This window comes from Amphibalanus amphitrite, unplaced genomic scaffold, assembly GCF_019059575.1.
Source record: "Amphibalanus amphitrite isolate SeventyFive unplaced genomic scaffold, NRLGWU_Aamphi_draft 000391F_arrow, whole genome shotgun sequence".
Taxonomy (NCBI): Eukaryota; Metazoa; Arthropoda; class Thecostraca; order Balanomorpha; family Balanidae; genus Amphibalanus; species Amphibalanus amphitrite.
The window spans coordinates 555,214-567,924 of record NW_024881885.1 but is presented as its reverse complement, the minus strand read 5'-3'; the positions used below and the strand labels follow the sequence as shown (position 1 = coordinate 567,924).

General features: G+C 46.8%; 2 protein-coding genes across 2 annotated transcripts; both read right to left on the bottom strand.

Annotated features, from left to right (window-relative positions):
* Positions 1 to 259: 259 nt before the first annotated feature.
* LOC122390311 lies at positions 260 to 2,404 on the bottom strand. Its single transcript, XM_043383091.1, has 2 exons — positions 461 to 2,404; positions 260 to 286 (listed from the first exon to the last, which is right to left on the bottom strand). The coding sequence occupies exon 1, from the start codon at positions 2,402 to 2,404 to the stop codon at positions 869 to 871; it is 1,536 nt and encodes a 511-aa protein (XP_043239026.1). The 3' UTR covers positions 260 to 286; positions 461 to 868.
* A 1,695-nt stretch (positions 2,405 to 4,099) lies between these two features.
* On the bottom strand, positions 4,100 to 11,086 carry LOC122390309. Its single transcript, XM_043383088.1, has 2 exons — positions 10,617 to 11,086; positions 4,100 to 10,442 (listed from the first exon to the last, which is right to left on the bottom strand). Exon 2 carries the CDS (start codon positions 10,141 to 10,143, stop codon positions 5,272 to 5,274), a length of 4,872 nt encoding a protein of 1,623 aa, XP_043239023.1. The 5' UTR covers positions 10,144 to 10,442; positions 10,617 to 11,086; the 3' UTR covers positions 4,100 to 5,271.
* Between the last annotated feature and the right edge of the window lie 1,625 nt (positions 11,087 to 12,711).

Sequence of the window (12,711 nt, the reverse complement as noted above, 5' to 3'; positions counted from 1 at the left end):
CATTTCCAAAAGCTTCTGGTCAATTCATACCCACATATATTATCAAAGCCGAACATCATGAAAGGACTGCTAGAGAGATACATTTAAACCCTGACGGTATAACTTCCGCGTACTACCCTACCAATACCCTAACGACGCGCGAATCTACCTTTTGATTACGCTAAATCAGCAAATCAATTATGGCCTTTACCACCGCACTCAATACGGTCTAATTGCACTATTCGAGCATCTTCTTACTCAAATAATAGAAACAAACATATCTCTCTTGAGTTCCATGTTGCCGTTTCTGGAATACATGACATCACGTCATACAACTTGGAGACATAGGTTTAAGGACAACAACACTATGCATTTACCTAAATCATCTCATACAAGATCTAACGTTACAGATATAACCAAGATCGTCACTCTCACTACTAACGAAAGTCGTGTCTATTACCACAACAAAATGCGTACTTACATGAGTCTGCGGGGTTCAAAATATGTTAACACTTAACACAAAATATCACCTAACTATACTCCATATTCAATTTAGCGCAATAAACTTGCAATAAACTCCAGCTGAGACGGAAACAAAATACTGAATTCGAAATTATAAAATCGCGTGACAATTTTCTCGCGTATACACACTGCGGCGAACCCTCTTGCTGGGCGGCGCCAACAGATTGAAGCTGTTCGAACTAGTTCCGATGGATTGGTTCGATCTGCGACTGTCCGAACAAGAGGGACAGTAATGCAGCGCCCAGTGACAAAACTGGTGAAGTTAAATTGAAACCTCTCGTTTTCGACCCCTCGTGGTTTCAAGGGGGTGGGTGTTGGCGCCGCCCAGCAAGAGGGTTCGCCGCAGTGTGTATACGCGAGAAAATTGTCACGCGATTTTATATAGTAACTCATAATATTTGGTTCCCACTAAATTAGTCATAATGGTCGAAAATTCGTCGCTAATCCGTTTCAAATGAGCCTCAGTCGGCTCCTGCAAGTATCCAAAATAATACTCTACAACTTTTTTAGCTAAGGTAACAACGTCAACTGGATTGGCAGCACAATAGCTCCTAACAAATTTTTGTGTTGGTGTCTGCTCTACCCAGAAGCTCATTTGATCATCAGACACACAAGTCACGGCTCGCGTCCTCATGTCGGGCCTAAAAGTGCTATAGGTCATGTACCACCCGCACCCCGGAACACCCGTTTTATTACAATAAAGAACGCCACTAAAAAGCCTAGTGTTGGTTACACACTTAGAGCGCACATTCAAATCCGCTCTATTATATTCCACTCGACAATTCGTCCTATCTTTTGCAATATTGACGCCTTGAACGCTAGAAATGTAGAAAGAAAGGAAGATGAAAATCATAGACACCACCGGGCTAACACCCAGCAATGTAAGGGAAATCCAGAGCACTGAAACTACTATAATAATTGCAATCGAATTCTTGGAGTACTCTACTGCTTTGTCCTTGAAACTGATAACCCTATCTTTAGCTGCAGAAATATCAAAACCTAATTTATTTGAAACTCTAACAAGGATTCCCTCGCTGCTACTAGTGTCTCGCTTTGCGCGAGGCTGTGGCACATCGTATATACAATCCAAATCGACAGAATAATTTGACCTAAACAACATGACTAAAGCCTCATTTTCAATGCAAGAGTCGGCCTGTTTGCATATATACTGCCATGTGGCTAGATCATAGCCAGCGCCACATTCCAAATCGAGACAACCAATGCATGGGGGCACCATGCACGTTTCTTCGCCTGTCGGCCAATCAAGCTGTTGGATTTCATTGACTAAGTAAGTGCCGTAAGCTTCGCTAACCACATCGCACGACAAGGCACTTGAAAGAAGGCACATGAAAGTCAGCGCAGCTGCTGAACACAGAGTGTACGTTATCTTTCCTTTTTCCTCACCGAAAGTCCTATCAATATCGACCCAGTCGTCATAATGATCTACATGATACTGAATTTCATCTACAGGGTCAGAAGTATGTATGACTGCACCGTAATAATCATAGTCGATGTCGTGAATAACACCGAGTAGAGTCCCTCCATAGCAACTAGTACCTGATTTGCCTTTCAATTTTGATGCTTCAAGGCCAGTGATCTCAACTAGACCACATCGTTCAGACTTATTTTTGTACCAAATCATAGCTCCATGCTGATAGTAACACCCAAAGTTAGGAGCCGGCACCTCTTTTTTGAAGGCAACTCCCTTTCTGATTTTCAAGATAAACCACTGTACATCTCCGTTTTGAACGCTCGTACCAAGTACATGGTTACACCGTCTTAGATACCACTTCCCATTTTCACAAAGGATTTCTCCTTGGTTGCCGAAAGCTCTCTTGAATTTCTCTTCTTTCGTCGCCTCGCTGGAAGGGCTGTTGGCCTCATTCAGCGGTCTATCCAGCATGACGTCTTTTGGGACCGTCAGCAACGGCTTACGCGTTACCTCAACGCGCTTGCCGAAAGAGGTTGCTCGCCTCTGCGCGAGCGCCTGGTATGCAACCAGGGACGGCTTGGGGGGGGGGCACCGAGTTTTCCACACTCGGAGTCCCACCTTGCTGCCTCGGCCAACAACTCATCGAAGTTATCGACCTCCTGCGACTTACGGCGGAGGTTACGCCGGCGCTTGTCCTTCCTCTGTTTGGGCACTTCGGCCTCTTCGTCACTGTCGAGGGTCGGCTGGTGCTCCAGCGCGTCAAACTTGTTATAGGTGCTAAGGCGCACCTGATCCTCCTCTCCCGGCTGAGCAGGGCCACAAGCAACGAACCACCCTTGGTCGTTGACTCCGTAGTAGCCTCGCTTCCGGTGAGCATGGCGCAGCCTGGCCACCTCGCGCTTCAAGCGCTTGGCCTCATCATACGCCGTGGACTCAGCGAGGTACTCACCACGCTTGGTGTCATGTTCGATCTCCACTGCCTCCTCAGAGCAGTACAGCGCGTCGCGCTGACCCATCATGAAGCATGCCTCAGCCTCCAGCTCTGAGATGAGCATGTCGAGCTCTCCGAGCCTCTCGGAGAAGATGGCGTCTTCGCGCCGTTTAGCCAGCTCGGCTTGTTGATAGGCGCCGAGCCGTTCGAGGTCAGCGATCTCCTGGTTGGCAAGATCCTGGCGCTTGACCTCTGCAGCCAGGAGAGTGTCCAGCTCGCCACAACGAGCAGAGAAGATCCAATCGAATTGGAGCTGGCAGAGACGACGAGCTCGGGCTTTATCGCTCTCGCGCTCCAAGTCGCGCAGCTCAAGCGCCTCCTCATCAAGAGCTCGCTTTGCTACGGCAGCTCCCCAGCGGAACTCGCGTCCGCTCCGGCGCTTCTGCGCCTCATCTCTTTGCTGGGTGAGTTTTTCTTCGTGCTCCTCAGCCAGCACGCGGTCATCGTCGAGGGTTACATATGGCAAATCACATGACACTTTTACCTTATTGCTAATAACGCCCTGTGGACGGGCAGGCAACACAAACTCAAACAGACTATCACTAACAACACGACGCGGGACGGATTTTTTGGTCATTTTGTTCGTTTTAGCTACCGGCGAAAGACAGCTTTTACTATACACAACCTTTAAGAGATTCTATGGTAACTGAGATTCACGCTTCGTCAGAACAGCTTGTCCGACAACACGTGAAAAACACTACACAAACTAAGTCTATCAAACACGGCGTACAATGCACTGCGGGCGGATGAGTTGAACGTAGCACTCTGTTAGGACAGCTCGCCCAACAAAGTACAAAAACACTACACGACTTATTTCTACTTAAATCTAACACACACAGTATACACTATGACTTGTCGTCGGAGCCTATTACTCAACGACGACAAGAACAGGAACCTTCCACCACAACTTTGGGTGAAAGACTCAAAAGGTCGCACACGCGGCGAGGGCAACTTGCCCCGCTGCGAACACAACACACGGCACGCGCAGAAAGACACAAACACAGGAACAACCTTAGCCTACACCTCTCTCACGAGCCATATTTGACAAATCACAACTAACTCAGCTGCAATAAAGTCTTTATGCCGCAATTACTCACACCCGCGGAAGCCACTGGGTCACAGCATTCACAAGACATGCTGAAAATCTGATGTCAGACTCATTCATTTGCGCCCTGCGCAGATTCGTTGCACGTAGAGGTAATGTTCAAATACTAAGGTCTGACAACGGAACAAATTTTACTGGAGCCAACAGGGAACTGCGCTTAGAGATGACAAGGTTATCAGAAAATGAGCATGTGTTACAAAGAGCAATGCTCAAGCGAGGAATTACATGGAAATTCAACGTGGCAGGCGCCTCCCATCATGGTGGGGTGTGGGAACGTCAGATACGATCCATACGAAGAATACTCGAATCCCTTTTAACATCGCAATCGCTCAAGGAAGAGACACTCCGAACCATATTTTGTGAAGTTGAAAACATACTGAACAGTAGACCGCTTACGCCAGTATCTAGCGACGTCAGGGACGATCCACCTCTCTCGCCAAATGACATTCTTCTTCTGGGAGGACATGGTGTAACGTTACCATTCGGAGTCTTCTCCCAGGCGGACCATGGAAATAGAAAAAAATGGAAGCAAGCTCGTCATTTCGCAAATGTTTTTTGGACACGGTGGAGATCCGAATACTTACCGACTCTACAAGAAAGGCACGTTATGACAGAAACAAGAAAGAACTTTCAACCAGGAGACACAGTTCTGCTTGTTGATGATAGTGTTCCCAGAGGCCAGTGGCCACTCGGTTTGATTGAAGCTGTTCGAACTAGTTCCGATGGATTGGTTCGATCTGCGACTGTCCGAACAAGAGGGACAGTAATGCAGCGCCCAGTGACAAAACTGGTGAAGTTAAATTGAAACCTCTCGTTTTCGACCCCTCGTGGTTTCAAGGGGGTGGGTGTTGGCGCCGCCCAGCAAGAGGGTTCGCCGCAGTGTGTATACGCGAGAAAATTGTCACGCGATTTTATATGTAGACTCATGTAGACTCATGTAAGTACGCATTTTGTTGTGGTAATAGACACGACTTTCGTTAGTAGTGAGAGTGACGATCTTGGTTATATCTGTAACGTTAGATCTTGTATGAGATGATTTAGGTAAATGCATAGTGTTGTTGTCCTTAAACCTATGTCTCCAAGTTGTATGACGTGATGTCATGTATTCCAGAAACGGCAACATGGAACTCAAGAGAGATATGTTTGTTTCTATTATTTGAGTAAGAAGATGCTCGAATAGTGCAATTAGACCGTATTGAGTGCGGTGGTAAAGGCCATAATTGATTTGCTGATTTAGCGTAATCAAAAGGCTCCAGTAAAATTTGTTCCGTTGTCAGACCTTAGTATTTGAACATTACCTCTACGTGCAACGAATCTGCGCAGGGCGCAAATGAATGAGTCTGACGTCAGATTTTCAGCAACCTCCAGATGTACGGCCCTGATAGCAAGACAGGTGAATATGACCCCATATCTCTTGACCTGTGAACGACCTTGAGTGACATAAAATGGTCCAAAGTAATCCACACCTGTTCGCGTAAACGGTGGCTCTTGAGCTTGCACTCTGTCAGACGGAAGATTGGCCATTTGTTGTGATTCAGGTGGTCGGTAGAGTTTAGTGCAACTCAAACAACTGTTTAGAACACGTCTTACACTTGAAATTCCCTTCAGAATCCAAAAACGTTTTCGAAGTTTCGCTAGCGTGAACTGTCTCCCACTGTGCCCTACGGCTTCATGGGCGTCCGTAATGAGTAGTTCTGTAAAATGACCACGACTCGGAATAACGATAGGATGTTTTGTTTCTTCTAAAATCGAAGCCTCTGCTAATCTTCCACCTACCCTAATGATACCGTCTTGCATGAAAGGGTGAAGCTTCACTAATCGACTGGTTCTTGGTACCTCAGCGCCAACTGACAGGTTTTCATACTCCCTTGGAAATTCATGTTCTTGTATATGTCGAATTATTTTCTTTTCTGCTTCACGTTGCTCCTCATAGCACAAAGGGGGAGACATTTTTATAAACCCCTTCTGTCCTTCCTTAAGTGATCTTGTAAATCGTGACAGCCACGACAATCCTCTGAGCAGGGATTCTTTCTGACTATAATGTAAAATGAGCCGCTCCATCGGAGTTTCAGAATCTGGTACAATCGCAGTTTTAGCGCATATCGCCGTTTTTCGCACTTCGGGGTCGTCCTCCGTCACCTCCCTGAAGGCGATCGGTGCTGAGGGCCAAAAGCCTTTGTCCTTCCAAAGGAATTCAGGTCCATTCAGCCATCTCTTACTTTGGACACCCCTAGACACGTCGTCAGCTGGATTGTCTGAACTATTGACATACCTCCATTGTTCTGGCCTTGACCCATCGTGGATTATTGCCAATCTATTTGCTACAAAGGTGTGAAAACGCTTCGCTTTGTTCTGAATGTACCTTAAAACGGTGGTGCTGTCAGTCCAAAATATATGCTCGACATCATCGAATTCAATGGTATCACCTATCAGGGAGCATATTTTTACCGCCGTCGTTGCCGCCATGAGCTCCAGACGAGGTATTGTAGCTCCTTTGAGAGGCGCTAAATGCATCTTGCCCTTGAGAAAAGAACAACAGATTTGTCCTTTGGCATTCGTAAGCCGGATGTAAGAAACCGTTCCGTATGCTACTTCACTGGCGTCAGCAAAATGATGAAGTTGACAAGATACTACGTCTCCAAAGTTATCAGGTTTTACACAACGATTCACTGACAATTCATTCACTTCATTTAGAGCTGATAGCCAAGCCGTCCACTCTTGCTGCTTGACAGGCGGAATACTATCATCCCATCCATTATGTAGCCTGCTCAATTCTTGCAAGATGAGGCGTCCCTTCAGCATGGATGGGCATGACATGCCAATTGGATCATACAAGGAGCTTACAGCTGACAGTAATCCTCGTCTTGTCATCGGCCGGGCAACTAGCTTGTCGTGATCCAATGCCATCTTTAACACATCTTGTTCAGTGTCCCAGATTACACCCAATACTCGCTCAGTGGGAAGGTGACTACTATCGCTGGTCCAGTACGCCAATTGCTTAGACCGCGATTCGCTAGGAATGGATGCAATCAGAGCGGAACTATTGCTCGAAATCTTCTTTAAAGTAAATCCCCCTCGTTTGCACAAAACCATCAGGTCTCGAAGCAGCAGTATAGCGCTTCCTTCGTCAGGCATTGCCTTCAGCAAGTCGTCGACGTAAAAATTCTTCTCAATAGTAGCACAGCTTTCATTCGAGAAACACCCTCGGTTGTCTAAAGCTGTCTTGCGTAATGCAAAGCATGCTATACTGGGTGAAGAAGTGGCTCCAAAAACATGAACTTTCATGCGGTATTCCAATATATCATTTTGAGGATCGCCATCTTTCCACCACAGGAATCTGAATAAATCGCGGTCAGACTCTGGAACATAAACTTGATGGAACATATTTTCAATATCGGCTGTGAAAGCTATGTTCTCCATACGGAATCTGGTCAACACGTCTAAAAGTGCATTCGTTTGGTCTGGTCCCTGCAAAAGATTGTCATTTAAAGAGATTCCTTTAAAGGTTGCGGCGCCATCAAATACAATGCGAACCTTGTCCGGTTTTTGGGGATGCTGAACGGCGTGATGTGGAAGATACCATACCTTACCATCATTTCTGGATAAATCGGCATTTGGTACGGGCTCTGCGAAACCATTTTGCAACATGTTTTTCATATATAGCTTGTAATCGGACGCCAATTTATCACTCCGCCTAAGCTTATTTCTCAAGCTCAGTAGCCTGCTTGCCGCCATATTCCTGTTATTTGGCAGAATCAGCCCTTCATCTACAACCGGTAGTCCCACCTCATAATGATCTTTAATCAGTCTAGTTGACGCGTGAACGAATTTCTCCCATTTCTTGTCCTCAACAGATGGTCCCATTTTATTTGAATGTAGATTTTCTTCATGTTCCTTGTTGTATAGCTGTTGTACAAGCCCTTCAAGGTGTTGCAACTCAGGATGTACCAGTGTTTTGTAACATTTCGCTGGAAATGGTGATGATACCCCACGGAGACCGCTCACAACCCATCCGTATCTTGTTCGCACGGCAAAAGGACCACCCTCTCCGTTGCTTGTCACCACTTCTAATGGTTCCATGGCTAAAAAGGCGTTGGAGCCCAATAAAAGTTCAACTTCTTCATTTTGGCACAGATCTAGTTTGACCCCTTCCAGATGTTTCCATTTACTTATTTCAGTTTGAGTAGGAAAATCAGCAAAGTCCACTGGAATTTTTTCGAGAGAAAACAACTGAGGCAGCTCTAAAATGTTCCCACCATTCTCGTCCGACAACCAAGCTCCGTTGACTATTCGTGTCGTGATGCTAACTTCTCTGTCAACTGTTGTCAGCGATAGTCTGGTCTGTGGCAGGCTCTGTAGTTTCAAAGTTTTAAGCAATCCTTCTGAAATAAATGAATGAGTTGATCCGCTGTCCAGAAAAGCAAGTGTACATTTCCTTTCAAGACCGTGATGTAGGACAACAGGGACGATCGGGAGAGCCGGTCTAAATGAGACGGATGCACCACCTTTCGTGGTGCAAGATGTTACATTTGGGACACCATTTTCTGATCTTTCACTGTTGCCTCCTGATCTATTGATATGGAGAGATGTAGGATGTCGGGAAGCACAAATGGAACAGCTAGCTCGTCGTCTACAGTCAGTACTGCGATGGCCTTGCTTCAAGCAGCCGTAACACAGCGCTGAATCCCTAATAATGGCAATTTTGTCCTGGTGTGGCAACTTCGCAAAGCAACTACAATCGGTGAGTTCATGCCCCTTATCTTGACAGTGAATACATGGGCTTGCTCCGGCACTAACCATCCGTGTCGCGGCCACCAGCGGTTTTGAACGAAATCTGCCCACAGTGACAGAGTTATTTTGCCTTACAGTTGCATTTGACCCACGATTTCCAAACACAGGATTGGTTGCAACTCTTGCCTCCTGTACAACGAAGTTCACTAGATCATCAAACACCACTGCTCTACCCTCATTTTCATTAATGGAGTCGGCTCGATGTCGCCATCTGTGTTGCGAGTGAACGGGTAACTTGGCGCTTATACTCCTCAGGGTTCTGGGGTCACTCATGGCTGCGCTATTTACACCAAAGGCATTCTTGCACTTCATAAGCTCCAGTGCAAAATGGTCTAACCCTTCAATATCGTCTGGTTTCAACTGCAATAAATTTTCAAATTGATCAACAAATGCCGCTGCCAAAACGCTCTCTGAACCGTACCGTCGTGTGAGAAGGTTCTTAGCTTCTTCGTAGCCGTTATCCAGGTATAAGCAAGCTGTAACGATACTATGTGGCTTGCTTTCTGGAATCATATTCTGCTCTAAATAAAATAATCTTTCTTCGTCGGTGGACAGCTTTGAGGCAATTTTTAGGTTAAATGCCTTCATGAAATGAGGAAATTCAGTAACATCACCTCCAAATTTGGGCAATTCAACAGGCGGCAAGCGCATCAACCCAGCAGTTATTTCCCTTTCTCGTCTCAACAGTCCTGCAATATTGCTGCTCTCAGTATTTAGATGGCCGTCGTGGCTCCTTCGGTTTGTCGTGTTCGTGTCGTTCGTAGCATTCGATATCGATCTCGGGGTCTCTTTGTCGCGATTCGATTCAACTATTTCATGGTCTTCATGTCTACCTAGCGCCCTCACCTTGGCTCTAGAAATTTCTATAGCCTCTGTATATTCAAGAATTTCCTTCTGTCTTGCCAATTCAGACATCTTTCTATCTAACTCCTGTTTTTCTAGCACAATTTTCAGCTGTGCTTCTAAGCCCGCACGAAGCGCGTCTTCTTCTATCAATTTTAACCTTGTCATTTCAGCGGCCGATGCAGATGTTTGGATAGAAATAGTATCGCTTATTTGAGGAGCTTCGCCACTTCCAGTAATTTCGACGGTATTCCTTCGTTGCCCACTCGGTAAGGCGGCACTAGCTGGGGGCATGTTTTCATTTGCGTTAAATATCCCAGCGGCCTTACTTGGGACAAATTCAGCCCAACTCTCAAAATCAATTCCTTCTTCGTCTAATGCATCACGCAGCGAAGCAACCAGATCAGCCTTATTCCCTGTGGTCCCTCTCCCGCGGGCCTTTAGCTCACATTTCAGTTGATACACGGTGAGTTTGTCCATATTCAATACTTAAGGTTTGAGAATAGTAAAGCTGCGATAGACTTACAGTGGCTGGCTGAAGATTCTGGCTTCAAAACGCAGAATAAATCTTCACGGTAACGTGTTTTAAAATAACTCAGTTTAAAATGTCTTTTCATAAAAGTTAATCGAAGACTCATAAACTTTTGATTACGCTAAATCAGCAAATCAATTATGGCCTTTACCACCGCACTCAATACGGTCTAATTGCACTATTCGAGCATCTTCTTACTCAAATAATAGAAACAAACATATCTCTCTTGAGTTCCATGTTGCCGTTTCTGGAATACATGACATCACGTCATACAACTTGGAGACATAGGTTTAAGGACAACAACACTATGCATTTACCTAAATCATCTCATACAAGATCTAACGTTACAGATATAACCAAGATCGTCACTCTCACTACTAACGAAAGTCGTGTCTATTACCACAACAAAATGCGTACTTACATGAGTCTGCGGGGTTCAAAATATGTTAACACTTAACACAAAATATCACCTAACTATACTCCATATTCAATTTAGCGCAATAAACTTGCAATAAACTCCAGCTGAGACGGAAACAAAATACTGAATTCGAAATTATAAAATCGCGTGACAATTTTCTCGCGTATACACACTGCGGCGAACCCTCTTGCTGGGCGGCGCCAACACTACCTAATCCTCCACCCAGGTGCTCCTATCCTAGCTAAGGGATGTCCGTGAGCCCGCGACAATCCCTGCGTGACGGTAACCTACCTCGAGCCAGGAGAGCCAGCAGCAGAAGAGTAGTCGGGCACAGCGCAGCACAGCACTTAGGCAGGCAGACACTGAGCCCCGACTCCTCCTCCTGCTGTGCTTATGTACCGGGCTCGAGGCGGGAACGCCCCCCGTCAGCCGGCCCGAGGCTAAGGCCGACCAACCGGAGCGCTTGGTTACCATCTCGCTGACCTCCACTGATGTAACTCCCAACGCGGACGCGGGCGCAACGGACGAACAAAGGATAACACACGTTCACATTCATACGCCTAAATTTCTAATCCCTGCATAATATTTCACGGCCACATTAATACGCCTAAATTCCTACAATCCCTACACCATCGCGCACGGCGCTTGAACAACTTCTGCACATATGGCTTTGATCGACACCTGTGAAGCCGCCGAACGGCTCTCCTCAGGTGAGCTCGGCCCGCCGATTGGTCGCTCGTGCCCGGCAGGGTCACGTGGTAGAGCGGTCGGTTTATTCGGGACGGTCGCAGCCAGAGCCGCAGGATTACCAATACCTACATACTCGTATATGCAGGATAATGATGCGCTGCGGTAGGATGGAGAAGACTCAAGTTGATCCCTGAAGACGCTGGAGGAGCCGTCGACTTCCTGTGCATCTTTTGCCCGTTGTTGTTAATGCGAACTAGGCGGCTCCACTGAGAGCAGCGGCTGGATCCGTTGGGTTCAAAATGAGCCCGCGCAGAGAAGTGGCGCGGCTCAGCGCTACGAAGGTGGGACTAAGTCCAAATTCTTTGGGCCCGATGTCGACCAAGACGGCTGGTCTTGGCCAGCCTTGGCACTTGTGGGTGGTGACTGCAAGTGCCAGCGACAGAGGAATCTGCGTTCGGCTGTGGAGTCGCTCTCCCTCCATCCACTTGCTGGTAATGACAGGCACCGGCACTAACTTAGGATTCTCTGGGTTCCACGCTGGACCCTGGTAGCCGGGAAACCACGCAGACTAGCTGGTATGATTTCAGTTTTTATATTCGCCCCAGACCGGGTCGAATGCCAGGAAGCTTTGCAGAAAGTGGTTGACGTCACAGAACGTTGTGTATTTTGGGCGGTGTCTCGATGCGCGATGAGTTCGATTATGTGTCTTTGTGATCTCTGCCCCTACCCCTGACGCTTTATCCCTTTCTCCGTTACTCCTACCTCTTCTAGAATAATCGTTTCCCGTCACCTAATGTATTATGCTAAGCTACGAGAGAAATACCAAGAGCAAACGGCGCGGCTCCCGCCGCCGGCAAACACTTCAGGAGATATCGAAGAGGAAGTGACTGAATGAGCGCAGACAGTAGACACAAAACTACAAGAGAAAATGGTAAGGACCAACTACGCGGACTCAGGCCGCCAGTAGACACTTTTTTATAGCGTAGACACTTCAAGATGACGAGCGAAGCGGTGTGGGCGGAGAAGTGTTAAGTGTTGGCCTGAAGCGAAAGTGGAGATGAGGGAGTGTGCTGATGTATAACACTCACATGCTGGCGATGAAGGTGGTGGTGGTCCGGTACCCCCAGCAGCACGTCAGCAGGCCAAGAGCGAGTAAAAGCGCGCCGAGTTCTCTCCTCGCTCCGCTTTATACCCACTTCCAACGCCTCCCTTGAGGCCACCGTGCTGCTCTCTAAGGCGTGGATATTTGAGTACGGAAAGTGTCGCTTTGGTCAATGCTAGACCGATTTGGGTAGGATCTCTATAAATGAATTAATACATAACATAACATAACATGTATTTCATGTAACAACAGGCCACTTGGGCCCAACGAGGTTACATAAGATGAACGAGAAGAGGAAAGTTACAT